The sequence below is a fragment of the Neophocaena asiaeorientalis genome, unplaced genomic scaffold, assembly GCF_003031525.2.
Source record: "Neophocaena asiaeorientalis asiaeorientalis breed wild unplaced genomic scaffold, Neophocaena_asiaeorientalis_V1.1 scaffold134, whole genome shotgun sequence".
NCBI classification, from domain to species: domain Eukaryota; kingdom Metazoa; phylum Chordata; class Mammalia; order Artiodactyla; family Phocoenidae; genus Neophocaena; species Neophocaena asiaeorientalis.
The window spans coordinates 28,635,249-28,648,687 of record NW_020185339.1 but is presented as its reverse complement, the minus strand read 5'-3'; the positions used below and the strand labels follow the sequence as shown (position 1 = coordinate 28,648,687).

Sequence of the window (13,439 nt, the reverse complement as noted above, 5' to 3'; positions counted from 1 at the left end):
CAGTGGCAGTAGAGATAGAGAGAATGGGTAGATCTGAGACATATTTTGAAGATGGAATTGGCAGAGTAATAGACTGAGTATGGAGAAGGAAGAAGGAAAAATTAAGGATAACTCCCAGTATTTGCCTGGAGTAACCAGATGAATGGAAAAGAAACAGATATGGACAGGAAATGGACAATCAGGTTTCTCCCAGGTGTTTACTGTTAAACAATGCAGCCCTGAGGATCCTTTCCATGCACCTTCATGCCATGTATAAACAGTTCTGTAGGACAGTTTCCCGGAAGTGAAATGACCAAGTTAAAGGGTATGCACATTTGAAACTGGCAGACCCTATAAAACGTCTTCTAAAATGTCTGTACCAAATTACACTACTACTAATGGTGTATTAATGTACCACTAATAATAACCACAGACATTGTCAAACTTTAAAAATTTGCCCAGATGATTAGTATAAAAGTGTATCATTGGGCTTCCTTGGTGGCGCAGTGGTTGGGAGTCCGCCTGCCGATGCAGGGGACATGGGTTCGTGCCCTGGTCTTCAGAAAAAAAAAAAAAAAAAAAGTGTAGCATTGGAATGTTCATTTCCTTGATTTCTAATGAGGTTAAGAATTTTTTATTTAACTTTTAATTATACAACTGACATATAAATACATTCTCCTTGTAAGAAATGTTAACATTATAGATAAAGCTAAATTCCCTTTGACTTTCCTGTTCCTCTTATTATGATTCCCTCCCTACATTTCAGAGGTAATCATTGTTATTAGATTCAAGAAGCCACCACAGTGAGAAGCCCACGCACTGCAAAGAAGAGTAGCCCCCGCTCGCCACAACTAGAGAAAGCCTGTACATAGCAACGAAGACTCAACACAGCCAAAAAAAAGAAAAAAGTTGTATTTCTAGCAGTCCTTTTAGCATTAACAAAAAATCTAACCAAAAATTTTTACTTAAGGCCTCTCCAAGTGACATCTAAGCTGAGACTTTCTCAAGGTTACTTAACCCCTCTGAGCCCTGTTTTCATCACCTGTAAAACAGAAATAAAAACCATATTCAAAAAGAGACATGCACCCCGATGTTCATTGCAGCACTATTTACAATAGCCAAGGCATGGAAACACCCTAAATGTCCATCAACGAAGGAATGGATAAAGAAGATGTGGTACATATATACAACGGAATACTTCTCAGCCATAGAAAGGAACGAAATAGTGCCATTTGCAGAGATGTGAATAGACCTAGAGACTGTCATACAGAGCGAAATAAGTCAGAAAGAGAAAAATATCGTATAATACCACTTATATGTGGAATCTAGAAAAATGGTACATATGAACAATTGCAAAGCAGAAATAGAGACACAGGTATAGAAAACAAACTTATGCATACCAAGGGGGGAAGGGGGAGTGGGATGAATTGGGAGATTGCGATTTACATATATACACTAGTACATATAAAATAGATAACTAATGAGAACCTACTGTATAGCACAAGAAACTCTACTCAATGCTCTGTGGTTACCAAAATGGGAAGGAAGGGCTTCCCTGGTGGCGCAGTGGTTGAGAGTCCGCCTGCCGATGCAGGAGACACGGGTTTGTGCCCCAGACCGGGAGGATCCCACATGCCGCGGAGCGGCTGGGCCCCTGAGCCATGGCTGCTGAGCCTGTGCGTCCGGAGCCTCTGCTCTGCAGGGGGAGAGGCCACAAAGGTGAGAGGCCCATGTGCCGCAAAAAAAAAAAAAATGGGAAGGAAATCTAAAAGACAGGGGATATATGTATATGTATAACTGATTCACTTTGCTGTACAGCAGAAACACAACACTGTAAAGCAACTATACTCCAATAAAAATTAATAAAAAAAGAAGTGAAATAACTGCCTTACAGTATTGTTGTCAAGCTTAATGAGATAATACATGTAAAAGCATGTGGCATATACCCGACAAATGTTGAATTCTCTTTCCTTAACCTATACAAGTTAAATCTAGGCATTTGGTGGAGACCAGAAACTTAGCCATTCCTATAAGGATGAGATGGGAGACTCCACCCAGAAAAAAACAACATTTTTAATGTTGTTCTGAAAAAAACTTTTTTTCATAATAAAGCCCCCAAAAGATCTGAATTTTTCTTCAAAAATTTTGGTATGAAATATTCTGAGCAGTCAAAAAAAGTACAGGTAATTTTTGTCTGTTTGTTTGCTTGTAAGGTAGAAAGCAAAAGGATTTAAGCATAGAAGTAACTGCTAGAGACTGGATGTCAAAGTCCTCTTTAAGGCACACCCTGGGAAGCCACAACTGCCTGGATTTTCCCAGAGACCTGAGGCCTGCTGGAGAGAGTTGTGGCTTCGGGCGGACAGTACCTCAAAACATAGGATATGACCTAACTTTTGGGCTTCACTGCAAGGATGCCACTGGTTCCCCTGGCTTGTCAAAGTACATCCTGTCATCCCTACCTGGATGTTCCTGGAGGTTGAGGGTCTGGCTCAAAGGGGAAGACCTCACCACAAAGTATCCTTAGTCAAAGTTAAATTAAGGCATCATCAGAAAATCTACAGACAACAAATGCTAGAGAGGGTGTGGAGAAAAGGGAACCTTCTTGCACTGTTGGTGGGAATGTAAATTGGTACAGCCACTATGGAGAACAGTATGGAGGTTCCTTAAAAAACTAAAACTGGAATTACTGTATGACCCAGCAATCCCACTACTGGGCATATACCCAGAGAAAACCATAATCCAAAAAGACACATGCACCCCAATGTTCACTGCAGCACTATTTACAATAGCCAGGTCATGGAAGCAACCTAAATGCCCGTCGACAGACGAATGGATAAAGAAGATGTGGTACATATATACAATGGAACATTACTCAGCCATAAAAAGGAATGAAATTGGGTCATTTGTAGAAATGTGGATGGATCTAGAGACTGTCATACAGAGTGAAGTAAGTCAGAAAGAGAAAAACAAATATCGTATATTAACGCATATATAGGGAATATAGAAAAATGGTACAGGTGAACCGGTTTGCAATGCAGAAATAGAGACACAGATGTAGAGAACAAACGTATGGACACCAAGGGGGGAAGCGGGGTGGGGTGGGGGGGATGAATTGGGAGATTAGGATTAACATATATACACTAATATGTATAAAATCGATAACTAATAAGAAGTTGCTGTATAAAAAATAAATTAATTAAATTAAAAATTTTTTAAGTTAAATTAAGATGTCCAAGGGCCAGAGTATCTCCCTCTGAATGACAGTCAACCAAGTTTCAACAAGCTCTCTTTTTTGGAACCACCAACAGAGGCATTATTTTATCTGAAGTGATAGCCCTTTTGTAAGGGCTCCATTCCCCTTACAAAAATATTGAGTACTGTTTGTGTCAAGGAGCTCCTGCAGTGGCTTCTCCTTGCCCAGCTCTCCCTTCCCATTCCTCTAGGCTCAAAGTCAGGGATTCCCTAGCAGATCCAAGAATGGGTTTTAAACCCCCAAAGGACTGTATGTGTGCACAGAATTAGGGGTCACAAGTTTAATCAGATTTTCAAAAGAGTCTTTTACTCAAAAGATCCAGAAGCACTGTTCAAAAAATTCTCAAACATATTCCCAACCTAAAAGAACGTTTACCCTGGCTTGAGGAGCTAATGGGGTTAGTAAAGGTCAGCAGTGAAGTATGTATACCCCAAACTGCTCCTTGACAAGTTTTAGGGTAGAGCCCACAGTACAGAAGGAACCAGGGAATCAGTCCTTAAATCTACAGACAGAGGTAATAAAAAGATGGATGTCCACCTCTTGCTTGAAGGTGTAATAGGAAATGGGAAAACCAAGAAAGCACCAAAAACTGTTGCTCTACCTTTACTTTTACTGCTCTTAAAGCTTCATCCCCAACTGGGACACAAGACAACGGAGGTACAGAAGAAAATCCAGGGACTTCCCTGGTGGCACAGTGGTTAAGAACCTGCCTGCCAACGCAAGGGACACGGGTTCGATCCCTGGTCCGGGAAGATCCCACATGCCGCAGAGCAGCTAAGTCCGTGCGCCACAACTACTGAGCCTGTGCTCTAGAGCCTGCAAGCCACAACTACTGGGCCCACGTGCCTAGAGCCCAGCTCCACAACAAGAGAAGCCACTGCAATGAGAAGGCCGTGCATCGCGACAAAGAGTAGCCCCCGCTTGTCGCAACTAGAGAAAGCCTGCACACAGCAACAAAGAACCAACGCAGCCAAAAATAAATAAATAAAATAAATACATTTATAAAACAAAAAAAAGAAAATCCATAAAAGAGGGGTATATGTATACGTATAGCTGACTCACCTTGCTGTACAGTAGAAACTAACACAACATTGTAAATCAACTATACTCCAATAAAAATTAAAAAAAAAAACAAAAACGAAACACCTGACTTCCCTGGTGGCGCAGTGGTTAAGAGTCCGCCTGCCAATGCATGGGACACGGGTTCGAGCCCTGGTCTGGGAAGATCCCCCATGCCACGGAGCAACTAAGCCCGTGCGCCACAACTACTGAGCCTGCGCTCTAGAGCCCGTGCGCCACAACTACTGAGCCTGCGCTCTAGAGCCCGTGAGCCACAACTACTGAGCCCGCGTGCCACAACTACTGAAGCCCGCACGCCTAGAGCCTGTGCTCCACAACAAGAGAAGCCACTGCAATGAGAAGCCCACGCACTGCAACGAAGACCCAATGCAGCCAAAAATAAATAAGTAAATAAATTTTTAAAAAAACAGAGTTATCCAAAAAAAAAAAAGACAACAGAAGTACAGATTAGTAGAAGATAATTCTCAGCAGAAGCGCTATCAGCATTTTGGGTAAGATCATTCTTTACTGTGTGGGACTGACCCAAATGCTGTAGGATGGTTAACATCCCCAGCCCTCGGGCACTAAATGTCAGAAGTAACTCGCCCCTCCCCACTCCAAGTCAGTGTGATAACCAAAACATCCTCACTTGCCAAAAAGCTCCCTTCTGGGACAGTACCTCCCCCAGCTGAAAACCACTTTAACTGATGGGAATAGGGGTGGTATATACTGGGTAATGTATATGCCACAAACATTTAATTGTATAACCTTTATAGATTATAAACTATTTTCATTATGTTGTCTACTTTAAACATCTTCAAAACCCTGTAAAGTAGGTATGATCATCACCAATTTCATAAGGATGAAATTGGCTCAGAAAAGATATAGACTTTGACTAAGGTCATCAGCTGGGGGAAAAGAAAAAAAAAAAGGGCATCAGGCTGGACCAGAACCCAAGTCTTCTGATTCCAAAACTGATGTTTTTTCTTTCAAAACATCCTAAGCCTGCAAGAGTCTCAAACCAGCTACTTCCTTCCAGGACCTATTTTTTTCTAGGTTTCACGGGAAATACTGGGAAGATCTAGGGACTGGCTCTCCAGCTCCCTGCAAGGAAGCTGGTAAAAACTGAGCGGAAACTAACTCTGCTCTAAACTGTAGCTAGTCCTTAAAACAAGATAACCATCTCCAAAAGTACCCGAACACAAGGCTCATGCCCAGCTCTTACTTAGAGATGGCATGAGCAATTGGAGGAGGGCTGTGACACTCTCTAGTCCAGATCTAAGTAGAAATGAGCAAGCAGGGCAAGAAGAGAGTATATTCCTTCCCCGTTAATGTTTTTAGGGACCCAGAGGCAGGACCACCAGCCCATCCAGCTCTGTCAATAACCCGGGTGAGGGTGAGAAGGTGGTAAAAGAGATGGGGAGGGAACGAGGAAAGAGATGAGGACAAGAATTGAACTATCACGAGCATACAACAGCCTAAATCCTTCCTCTACTTGCAAAATTTGTCACGTAAATAATTCTGATATCCCCTCATGGTTCTGAACATTGTTTAGAACACCCTTCAAGTACCTCAAAGTACTTTATAAACTGAGAAGAGTATGCATATTAGTAAAGGGGGGGGGGAAACTGCTCCGCCAAAACCCTATCCAGGTCCTCCCCCACCCACCACACAAACTTCCAACCCACAACTTCGTTGTAAAGTGATGGAAGACAGAAAGCATAAGAGATTCTGGAAAGAGGATTCTGAAAGGTGAAAACAGAAGAAGTAGACAGGATTGTGGGAGGCACAGACAACCAGAGTATTTTAAGGACAGAGAGGCAGCCTAATACCTTTATATCTTTCTTGGGGGACTCATTCTCCCATGGAAGGAAAACAAGATAGAAAAATGTGGCTCTGCTGAGGGAGGCGGAGAGACTGGAAATGGGAACTCAGGGATTCTAGCTGCCTACTTCATCTCTATTCTGGAAACCTCTTCTTCATGGATGACAACCTCGAAACCCTTCAGTTCCCATGTGGTGCTATTCAAAAAGAGGGGGCCCTAGAGTACCCAGCAAGGGGCAGGGGGCGGGGGCTGTGTAGAGACAGCACCCTCTCTTATCTTTTAAGAAAAAGGTCCTTCCTCTTCTCTGAAGTGCATTTCCGAACTGGAATGAACCCCTGGCCTTTCCCTGGCGCTGCTTCAGCTCAGCGCAGACTTAGGAGAAACATTCCCCAGAATGGAGGTGACCAGCCTGGCTGAGCAGATAACACGCTGACTTCAGGTCGCCAGCACTGCTGTCCCCTGGGCCGACTACAGTCAACTCTGGGGCAGATTCTTTGGTCTCGACCACGGAACTGGGGCCCTGGCTCTGACCAGCCTTCCCAGGCAACCCCAGGGGCAGGGGAGGATCTGTGGTCTCATTTCCTCTCCACCTTGGCTTCTTTTTTCACTTCATTGAAGATTAGCTATTTCCACCACAACCAGTTCCTGTTCTCACCAGCTGCAGCGGTTGTTTCCCCACAGACCGAGCTATGAAGCACTGGTGTGGCTGCCACCTGGACTGTCCCAGCTGCAGAAACAGACCCAATAAGTCCTGAGCTAAAGGGCTTTTTCATCCCAGATAAAATAGCAGAGAGAAGAAATTAAGGGGCAGGAAGCAATTCCAAGAACTCTCCAGTGGATACACTGTTATCCATTTCATTATTATTTTAATCTTACATAATAGTTATATATGCTCTTTCATATATGAAAAATATTTTATAATGAACAAGTGTGGAAACATATACATTTATTACATAGAAATATGTATGTATAATAAATCTCCAGCAGAGAGCTAAGAACACATAAAAAAGATGGCCAAGTGCTCGCTTTGGCAGCACATATACTAAAACTGGAACGATACAGAGAAGATTAGCATGGCCCCTGCGCAAGGATAATACGCAAATTCGTGATGTGTTCCATATTTTTAAAGATGTTAAAAAAAAAAAAGATGGCCAAAACATTTATGATGAAATGTTAAAAGAAATACAAATTAAAACAAAATACCACTGCTCACTAATTAAACTGGCAAAGGTGTTTAAAGTTAAACCATGCAGTAATGGTTAGCTTATGGAGAAAGGGAGACACACTATCAGTGGAAAAGACAACTGGTACAACTTTTTTAGAAGGCATACTTCTCAAAGGCCTTTAAAAGCAATTTATCCCAAGGAAATAATCAGACATGCACCCAAATATTTATGCACAGAAAATTCATCACAATGTTAATTATAGTAGCAAAAAGCGGAGGCAGAGAGAAATATAAGGCAGTAATAAAATACTGTATTATGGAATATTTTACTAGCCATGAAATCATAAGACTGAAGAATATTTAGACAAATGAGAAAATGCTTCAAATAGTAAAATTAAAAATCAGTTTACAAAACAATATGCACAGTATGACTCTAACTGTTAAAATATATATAAGTATATCAAAATGTTAATAGTAAATGGAGAGATTACAGGTGATTTTAATACTCTTCTTTATACTTTTCCGTATGTTTTATACTTTTCACACTTTTTACTTCTAAATTTGCTTACTAAATATGTCTTATTTTCATAATCAGGAGAAAAGAAGCTATCCTCAATCCTGCAACCTCCCTTTAAGGACACTCACATGAATTACTCTCTTTTAAAAAAAAATGTGGAAATATGTATTTAGGACCTTAAAAACATTATATCCTACAATCTAGGAAGTTCAATTTGGGGTTTCTATCCCAAGGAAAACTCTAACTATTGAAAAAGTACACCAAGATGTTCATCACAGCATTGTTTATGATGGCAAATAGAGGCAAACAACCTAAATGTCCTACAAGAGGAGGAGAGTTAAGTAAACAATGGTACATTCACTTGATGGACCATTGTACAAGCATTTAAAAATGTTTACAGTGACTATCCTGGGAAAACTAATGAAATAACAAAAGCAAAAAAAAAAAAATCCATGTTGGATAAATATATGTGTGTGTACACACACACACACACATACACATACACACACACACGCTACTATCACAACATTGTACAAAACCCTGTGCAGAGGGCTTCCCTGATGGAGCAGTGGTTAAGAATCTGCCTGTCAATGCAGGGGACACAGGTTCGAGCCCTGGTCTGGGAAGAGCCCACGTGCTGTGGAACAACTAAGCCCGTGCTCCATAGCCCGCATGAAAAGTTTTAACACACATTGTCGGGCTTCCCTGGTGGCTCAGTGGTTAAGAGTCTGCCTGCCAATGCAGGGAACACGGGTTTGAGCCCTGGTCTGGGAAGATCCCACATGCCACAGAGCAACTAAGCCTGTGAGCCACAACTACTGAGCCTGAGCTATAGAGCCCGCGAGCCACAACTACTAAGACCGTGTGCCACAACTACTGAAGCCTGCACGCCTAGAGCCTGTGCTCCGAGACAAGAAAAGCCACCACAATGAGAAGCCCACGCACCACAATGAAGAGTAGCCCCTGCTCGTCACAACCAGAGAAAAGCCTACACGCAGCAACGGAGACCCAGTACCGCCAAAAATAAAACAATAAATTAAAAAAAATAATAAAAATAAAAAAAATAAAACACATTGCCTCCATTTGCTAAAGGAATGGAGAAAATATGGACTTTTTCCTTCAACCTAAATCTTCAATCTTTTCTTCTTTCTAAATTGCCCAAACTTGTTTTTGGAGAATGAGTATTACTTTAAGGGAAAAAAGGAAAAAAGATGAGTTTCCCTTTGAGCCATGAAAACATTCCCAAATCACAAGGAGTCCACTGCATCAGTTCCATCTCCCTCCCACCTACCCCTACACCTCCCCAATCTAAAGCAGGGTCATATGGGAAAGTCAAGGAATGAGGTTTCCCTCTGTGCCCTAGGGTCTTCTCAGTGGGGTCTCTAAACGAGGGGGTTGCTCTGACAGCTGTCAAGGGCCCTTACCCTCCCCCAAGTTCTAACCCAGCCTGAACTAATTCACCACAATCCCCAGGGCTGGGAAAAACATTTCCACCGTGGCGATTTGGAACTTGATATTTAGTCCAAGTTTTTCCCAGCCCCTTTCTATGTCAAAGGAGGCCTCTCAAAGCCTCTTGACAACTAGCACCCAGGCCAGCTTAGCTCCCACATCAATGCTACACTTATAGCAAAACCCCAAGTCATCAGTCTTCACCAGGGAAATGTGAAAGGAGGGGCCACGGCAGGGACAGCCCATCACACAGCCCCACCCTCATGCCCTGAGAGCCTCCTCTTGAGGGATATCCAGGGCTTTTTCTGGCATTAGAACCTTTAGACTTCGTTTCAAATCTGTAGTAAGCCAGTAAACAGAAAAATCAGGGTGCAAACACAGCAAAAGCAGACAGCTATCCTTTTAAAGCCATTAAAGCCCTCTGCCTCCCCTCTCTATCTAAGGAAAGGCCAGTACTGGCCAGCATACTAGCTTCTGAGCAACTAAGGTAGTAGACTAGTCAGGACCGAAACACAGAAGGGGGCTTTACCGGACCAGAGATCTCATCCTGGTACTAATAAAGAGGAGCTCCAATAACTGACCATCCTAAACTTCTCAGTCCTCAACAGAATAGGGGCTGCTGCCAAGACAGGGGGTAAGGAAGGATCCCAAGAAAACAGTGTAACACAGCAGCTCCACAACCTTTTTAATATCAGGGCACACCTAGAAAATACTATTTGCACAGTACACAGGGTAAATGGTAGAAGCTGATCCAGCCAGACGGGACCAATCTGGGACCTGAGCTGCTGCCAGGGCTGAGGGGATCAGTATCCCAGCATACCAGTAGGAAAGCCCTGGATTAGGGCACTGGGCTGGGGTAGGACTATGTCCTGCACAAACCACCTCATGGCTTCAGACGAGTTATCCAACCTCGGCTGACAGGCTGTGGGTCAGATCATGTGTCTGCACCAGAAAGCTGGGAGCCTGTGGTCTTGACTCAGCAACGATACAACTTCCCCAGCCAGGGTGCTTTTCGGGGGGGTTTCCATAGATACATTGGGACTGGGGAAGCCCTCCATGTAACAGCAGCAGCATATCCTGAGTCTGGCTATACAGAACGGGGTAACTGGTTTCATCAGATTACTGAACTTAAAATACCGTTTTGGGAATACAAATGATCTCAGATCTGAGTCACTGCTGAGAGTTACACATTTAAAAACTACCATTTACCAAGCATATAGTAGATGCCAGACTCTGCTAACTAAGTACTTAACTTCTAGTTTCGTTAAATTCACACAATAACCTCATGTGGCAAATACTATTATTATCCTCATTTATAAGAGGAAACTGGGACTCAAAGAGATTAAGTAACTTGATTAAGGTCAAACACTTTTCTAACTGGAGACTGTGAGGAGCCAGTATTTGAGCCCACTTTGATTTGAAAATCCATATGTTTAACCAGGACACCAGCACATCACTTCAGCAAAACCAACAAATAGCTTGTCCGTAAACCAAATCAATCTGGGGAAGAAAATGGTATAAAAGGAGCAACCTGTCTTACTCTTTTACACAATCAAGAAAAGAAACTGATCTATACTGAGTACCTACTGTGTGCCAAGCACCTTATATACACCCCTCAATTCTCAAAATCCCGCCAGGATGGTAATCATTAGCCCCATTGTACAGATGAGCAAATCTAGGCTCAGAGAGGTAAAGACGATCGCTAAGACACAGCTCCTGCTTTTTCTACTGTACTATGCTTCTCCTGACTGTCAGGAAATATACATGAGCCTGTTCCAGGGTCAAACATCCAATAGTCAGTACTGCTCCCAAAGGATAGTGGAAAGGGCATGTTTTAGGAACAGAGGAAAGAGGGATCTTTAAGAGTCCCTAGCGAAGAACTCAAATCCCCAAGAAAGCATGATTTCCCTGTGTTAGAAAACTGAGGTAAAAATCTCCTCCCTTCCTAAGACAGCTAATTAGCCCTGGCCTGCCCTGTTACAACTCCCCATTAGCAGCGGCTCAGGCACACAGTAACAAGACCAAAACAAAAGCCACGAGGAAACAAATCAAAACTTTATGCTGAAAGTTAGGTTTACAAGTGGGTGGTACGGTCCCCAGTTTGACCTAGGCTCTCTGGCTAGTAATCAGGATACCATATGCATTTTGTAAATATTAAGCCATTAATCTGCCAACTAAACAAATGTGTCAACCAAACTCCAGTGAGGACATGACCAACTCTGGTTCTGAGCTCTCACAACAAACAGCCTGGTAGCATCTACCTAAGGCAGCCCCCTACCCAGTCCACCTCTGAACATCCCTTTACATCCTTTTTTCTCCAACTTCTGTAGCTACCTCATGCCACTCCATGGGGGTTTTCACACCCCCACTGGAGCGTAGATTCCCTCCCACTCTTTTCCCCCAACAGTTGAGCTCTTGTTTGCAAGGGCACCAAGTCCCAGGCTCTCCTCAGCCTCTGAGATGGCCACAGCACATTAGTAATCACTGACTCACCCCATCCCCCTGAGGATGCTGGGGGAAATGCAGAGGGCCACAAGACATGTGGTCCAGATCCCTTTGGCCCTTCACAGAGCTGATGGGCAGATAGGTGCCAGCTTCCCCTTGGAACCCCGTGAACCCTCTCTGATCTGGCTATGGTGCCAGTGGGCCTGATGTCAGGCTCTGCACCATCGGAGAGGCCAGGATCTCTAGACAGCTTCACTGGTGCCAACAGATCTAATCTTCCTATTCCAAAGCAGATGAAATCCAATAAGGCTGCTAAGTCACAACTTAACCCTCCTCACAGGCAAAGGCAAAGTCAGCCTTTCAGGCCATAGTAACAATAACGGCAGCATTAACACTGCCTCTTAGAGAGTTCTTTGAGGAACTGGGAACTATTTCCCCAAGTTTCTCTAAGATTTACCTCTGTTAGCAAACGTTCCTTCACCTAGCTCACTTTCTTTCTCCAAAACTTCATTTTTAGCTCCGACATATTCTCTGCCTCCATCTCAGTGATACCAGCTCAGACGCTCTCTGTCCACAGAGCCACCGACATCAATGTCCAGTTCCCACATCAAAGAAGAATCCCAAAGTCAGCTCTAAAAACTCATCCATACAGATCATTTAGGAACCTACAGAAAGGCTAAAAAGAAGCACAGGCAAAAAACACAAACCAGCCACTAGGGCTTAACATAAAAGGGGTGGCGTGGGGGAGGCAGGATGGTTTGTGTATTGTTTCAATTGGAAAAATACACTAGTGAAATGGCTTATCCACATGTTCAGCTCTTTTAGGCAAACCCACTGTAACTTTGCAGGATGCCTGTAGGCCGTTCTGAAAATAAGTAGAATGGCATCACTCTTTATTCCACCCCCTTCACGAGCTGCCAGTCCCCCTCCATTCCCCCTCCTCTCCCCCAAACATCTGGTCTGGGCTGGGAGTAGGACCCACTCCCTGGAAAGCCTCCATGTTAACACGAGAGGCGGTCTCCCCAGTCAGAGAACCCGGACTTAGGCTGGGGAGTGGGCCGGCCCTGAGCTTCTGAATTCCCCCGCACCAGCCAAAGGTTTAGGAATGAGAATCCTAGGGACCTGCGGAGACTGTCAGGGAAGTGAGAAGTGCGAAGGGCGGCAGAAGGGGAAGGGGAGAGGAAGAAGTCTGGATCCTGGGGCGGTCCCGGGTTGGGGACCCCTCCTCCTAAGTGTCCAGCGGTTGAGGCGTCGGTTGGGAGGTCCCCGACGGGGCTGCTCAGAGGTTCCTGGGAAGGCGCTGGGGGCCGAGACCCATCGGGGGCCCTGACTGAAGGGGTGGGCCGGACCAAGGAACCCACCCGGGGCGCTGGGACCTGCGGGGCGGTAGGAGGGGGAAGGGACTAGGCTCAGCTCTCACCAGCACCAAGGCGAACCTCTCTTCCAGCTCACAGGGCTCAGGCATCGGCATTTTGCCGGGCGGCGGCAGCAGCGAGACAGAGGGAGGCTCGCCCTGGCCGCCCTCGGCGCTCTCCAGGTTGCCCATAGCGGCGGGGCCCCCTCGGGGGCCTCAGCCCCCCACCTCCACGCCCGGGGGTCTTTGGCGCGGCCGTTCGGACCCGACTCCTCCCTCAGCGCCGGCTACCCCAGACCCGACTCCTCCGCCGGGTCGGGGGCTCCTCGGGGTCCGGCAGGAGTCGGCGCAGCGGACAGCGGCACCGAAGAGACAGGAACCACGGCCACGGTT

General features: G+C 44.8%; 1 protein-coding gene and 1 non-coding gene across 7 annotated transcripts in view; one reads left to right on the top strand and one right to left on the bottom strand.

Annotated features, from left to right (window-relative positions):
* The window catches only part of FMNL3 (formin like 3), a 67,857-nt gene extending 54,424 nt beyond the window's left edge, over positions 1-13,433 (bottom strand). For 4 of the 6 annotated variants that reach the window (XM_024736742.1, XM_024736737.1, XM_024736739.1 and 1 more), the window contains exon 1: positions 13,113-13,433. In XM_024736742.1, coding sequence (XP_024592510.1) covers positions 13,113-13,238 — 126 coding nt within the window. In that variant the 5' untranslated portion in view covers positions 13,239-13,433. The remainder of the gene's footprint in view (positions 1-13,112) is intronic. The other 2 variants (XM_024736738.1, XM_024736741.1) reach the window with 1 other exon arrangement.
* On the top strand, positions 7,135-7,241 carry LOC112394431 (U6 spliceosomal RNA). Its single transcript, XR_003002124.1, has one exon. It is a non-coding gene; the product is annotated as a U6 spliceosomal RNA (small nuclear RNA).
* Positions 13,434-13,439: the final 6 nt, after the last annotated feature.